The sequence below is a fragment of the Elephas maximus genome, chromosome 1 (assembly GCF_024166365.1).
Source record: "Elephas maximus indicus isolate mEleMax1 chromosome 1, mEleMax1 primary haplotype, whole genome shotgun sequence".
In the NCBI taxonomy this organism is placed as follows: Eukaryota; Metazoa; Chordata; class Mammalia; order Proboscidea; family Elephantidae; genus Elephas; species Elephas maximus.
Genome location: NC_064819.1, coordinates 87,494,767 through 87,499,004, shown reverse-complemented (window position 1 = coordinate 87,499,004; position 4,238 = coordinate 87,494,767). Strand labels below are relative to the sequence as shown.

Here is a 4,238-nt window from a genome sequence, read left to right as displayed (position 1 = left end):
AGAAGCACCAGGGAGCAGTGTGAGCTCCTGATTGGCAAACACTTTTACACTGGATAGTGCTAGGCACATTTAGACATCAACAATGGTCATACTGAGGCAGGGAGGCAGAATGAATTCTGAAGCAAGTAACTCAGATTAGAGTATAGGTATACATGTGAGTTTCTTAAATCTGTGTCTCAAAATACTAGGAACCTGTTGGAGTGGACCTTTCTATGAAAGCACTGGTTGAATTTAGAGGAAAACTGGGAGAATAAAGTAAAGAAAAATAAACAGAAAGGCATGAAACATCTTCTTTATTTTGTGCTTTGTTTTGTTCCTCTAATTCAAATGTATTGTGTGTTCTTTAAGACAATGGCTAGTGAATATGCTAATTTCTATACCATATACTGCCAGTTTAGGCACAGTATATGCCATATACTGTGCCTAAACTAAACTAGCACCATGAAAAAAGTAATGGCCTAATCAATGATAAAACTGAAATTTCAACTTGAACAAAATGTAACTGTTTCTCTCCTACTTTAGGATTAGGAAATATATCTCCAGCTCTTTGTGATGAGGTTGTTCCATCTTTACAGATTAAGCAACAGCCCATCGTATGTCGACTTCCTTGGTTATTTGTGGAATCTTAGGTCCTCCTCCCTAATCTTATTAGTGCCGCCTTTACTTCTTTGTTTCTTAAAGCGTAGATAAGGGGGTTAAGAGTAGGGGTTACTATGGTGTAAAAAAGGGTGAGAAACTTGCCATGTTCAGGAGCATAATGATTCTTGGGTTGAAAGTAGACGGCTGTGACAGTGCCATAGAAGAGGGAAACCACAAGAAGGTGAGAAGTACAGGTGCCAAATGCTTTCTTCTGCCCTGCAGTTGACTTTATCTTCAGCACAGCCTTACCAATAGCCCCATAAGAGAAAAGGATAATGATCAAAGGCACCACTAGGAGAATAATACTGGCTATGGACATCTGAATTTCATTGTAGGTGGTGTCTGCACTGGAGAGCTGAATCAGGGCTGGGACTTCACACACAATGTCATCCACTCTCCGGTGGGAACAGAAGGGTAACTGAAGGGTGGCAGAGGACTGGATCAGAGACTGAACCAGACCAGTCCCCCATGCCAGAATGGAGAGCTGCAGGCAGAGTTTCGGGTACATGATCGTGGTATATTGCAGTGGATGACATACTGCCACAAAGCGATCCACAGCCATGACCACAAGAAGGACACATTCAGTGGTCCCAAGCCATAAGAAGACATAGATTTGAATGGCACAGCCAGTGTAGCTTACGGTCTTCTCTGGACCCCAGAGATTAACCAACATCTGTGGAACACAGCTGCTTGTGAAACAGAGATCTACCAAGGAAAGGTTGGAAAGAAAAAAATACATAGGAATGTGGAATTTTGTATCCTTCAAGGAGACAAGAACTATGACCATATTTCCTACAATTGTCAAGCAATAAAATATCAGAATGACCCAAAAAAGTATCTGCTCTAAATACGGCTTGTCAGAGAATCCCAGGAGAATGAAATCACTGTGGCTGTCGTTGCAAATTATGATCATAGTTTCTGGAGCAATGACTCTTTGGAGAATGGTTCAAAAGTATGACTTAGGCTTGCACAACAGCCTAAGTGCCAGTACAGAGACAGAAAGTGGGGCAGTATGACTTGTTTGATTCCTTTCTATTCAAGGATGAGATTTTCACCTGCTGTATTTTGGGGGGAAACAAAATAAAAGATTTAGTGACCTGCTTTAATCTTTGATATCCATCCTTCTTTCTGTTTCTCTCTTCCTCTTCACATCATCTCCATATCTTGTATCTGATTAGAACTCTATGTTATATACAATATATATTTATGATGAAAATAACTTTGCTAAATATTATGAGATATATTCCACCTTTGCCCTCAAAGATTGTACATCTCAAATATTGTGCTTAGTTTTTGATACACAGTGTGGTTCAGTGCACATTATCTTTCCATCTCTCATTCTCTATTCCCTTTCTTCTTTTATTTCTCTGTCTCTTTTTCTCAATTTCTCTGAACATCTTTTCCCCATGTTTCTCCCTCTCCCTTTCATCTCTCCTTTCCCTTTATCTCCTCCTTTTCTCTGTCTTTCCTTCACTAGCTCTTCTCTATTTCTCCTTTTGCACTTCTCTCTTAATTTCTGAATATGAATTCTGCCTCAACCACTTTTATGCTGTGTGATCTTAGGAAAGTTATTGAACCTGTTTGTTCCTTACCTTAGATCTCTCCTTAGATTTTGTGATTGTAAAATGGGAAAAATTATAGGAGCTACCTATGTTTGTTGGAAGGATTAAATGTGAGGACACAAGGAAGGCACTAAAAAAAGTTCCTGGGACATAGTATGTATGTTACCATAATTATAATAATGGTGATGATACTACTTAAAAGGTTGTTCCAAGTGCAAAACAAAATTACAGCCAAAGTTTTACAGAGAGTATGAATGATAATAACATTTAAAGAAAAAGAGCATCATATCTGTACATTACCTTCTTTCCAAAAAGAACTTGAAAAGTAATTGTGCTCACTTTCCTGCCTTTACAAATTACCCATCTTTATATTCAGAGGAGGCATATCTGTGTTTAGATGTCTTCTTCTATTTGGTCATTGAGTTTAGTATTTCATATTCTTAATTTCTAGAGTATCTTCTACCCTGTTTAGTAATTCTCTAAGTTTTTACACTAGTTGTAGTTCTGTATTTTTAATGTACTCTAAGGAGGTGATGATGAAGATTTTAAGAGAGAGAAAATTGAAAATTTATGGGCAGAACCATTAAACATTTTATGGATCTAATATTTTTCATTTGAAAATCATAAAAATAAACTTACCAATAAAATGATAAAAATAGGAAAAGTATTAACGCACACAAATCAACTGTATTGGAATTCAGGATTCATAGATTCTAGACCCCACTTTGTCATTAATTAGGAAGCTGACCTTCACTGAGAAAGGATCATGCTAGACTACACAATGTCTAAGAACTCTATGAGTTCTAAAAAGGTTGTGATTCTGTGATTTTCATCCTCTACACAGCAACTCACTTGTACTAGAATTGTTCTTTCCTAGTTTTCTTTTATAATGCAGCCTATATATCTATGGAAACCCTGGTGGCGTAATGGTTAAGAGCTACATCTGCTAACCAAAAGGTCAGCAGTTCAAATCCACCAGATGCTCCTGAGAAATTCTAGGGGGCAGTTCTACTGTGTCTTATAGGGTCGCTATGAGTCAGAATCAACTCAACAGCAACGGGTTATATAACTATATCTATATCTACGTATCTTTATATCCATCTATCCTCTCTCTCCTAGTTCCTTTTTTATTACTAACCATTGGAGAAGATATATTTTTCCCTTGATCAACTATTTGCAAAAGGCGGAGGGACAAAGTCTTCATCTAGCTGGCTTTCACCATGAAAAACACAAGAATTCTCTTCATCTCTTCATCTCTGTTTCTTCATCTTGTCTTCTTCCTGAAAATATTAACAGTCCTTGTTATTTTATGTAACCCCCCTCCTACTTCTCAGAGCAAACAGTATCTGGAGGAGTTCATGCTGTGAGCATGAATAATGGTGATACTATTTAAAAGATTGTTTCAAGTGCAAAACAAAATTACAGCCAAAGTTTTGCAGACAGTATGAATGATATTTAACAATATTTAAAGAAAATGTGGTTGCAAATGTGGGGTACAGCGTTTGTACCTCACCTTTTGAAGTATATGTCTCTGGTGCCAGTGTGTCTCTTCTCCTCAGCCCCGTTCTGATTTCAGCAGAGCTGCATTGGCCAGTTCTGTGTGAGCTCAGACTCACTGCATGCATACTGACAGTGACTACCTCAAGCACGCTGTATATGTTTTCATTGTCTATTCTAAAGCCTTGTCTGTCTCTGTAGAAGCTCCCTTCGTACATAGACAAGTGCTGCCCAGAAATGAAAGTGATTTAATGACCCCAGGGGAAACACTCACACAATGGAGGATGAGAACTTGTAGATATGTGCTCCAGGCACTCTTACTTCAGGTAAAAACTTCCCATATGATTTTTACGAGGTCCTTGGAGAAATGAGTGCAAATACTTAATACACTCAGCTGCTAACCAAAAGGTTGGAGGTTTAAGCCCACCCAGAAGTGCCTCAGAAGAAAGGCTTGGGGATCTGCTTCTGCAAAAATTAACCATTGAAAACCCTATGGAGCACAGTTCTATTCTGATATATGTGGGGTTGCCATGAGTTAGA

General features: G+C 38.3%; 1 protein-coding gene across 1 annotated transcript; it reads right to left on the bottom strand.

The window, feature by feature from the left end:
- Positions 1-625: 625 nt before the first annotated feature.
- Positions 626-1,552, bottom strand: LOC126063730 (olfactory receptor 2H2-like). The gene has a single exon (XM_049862153.1). It carries the CDS (start codon positions 1,550-1,552, stop codon positions 626-628), a length of 927 nt encoding a protein of 308 aa, XP_049718110.1.
- Between the last annotated feature and the right edge of the window lie 2,686 nt (positions 1,553-4,238).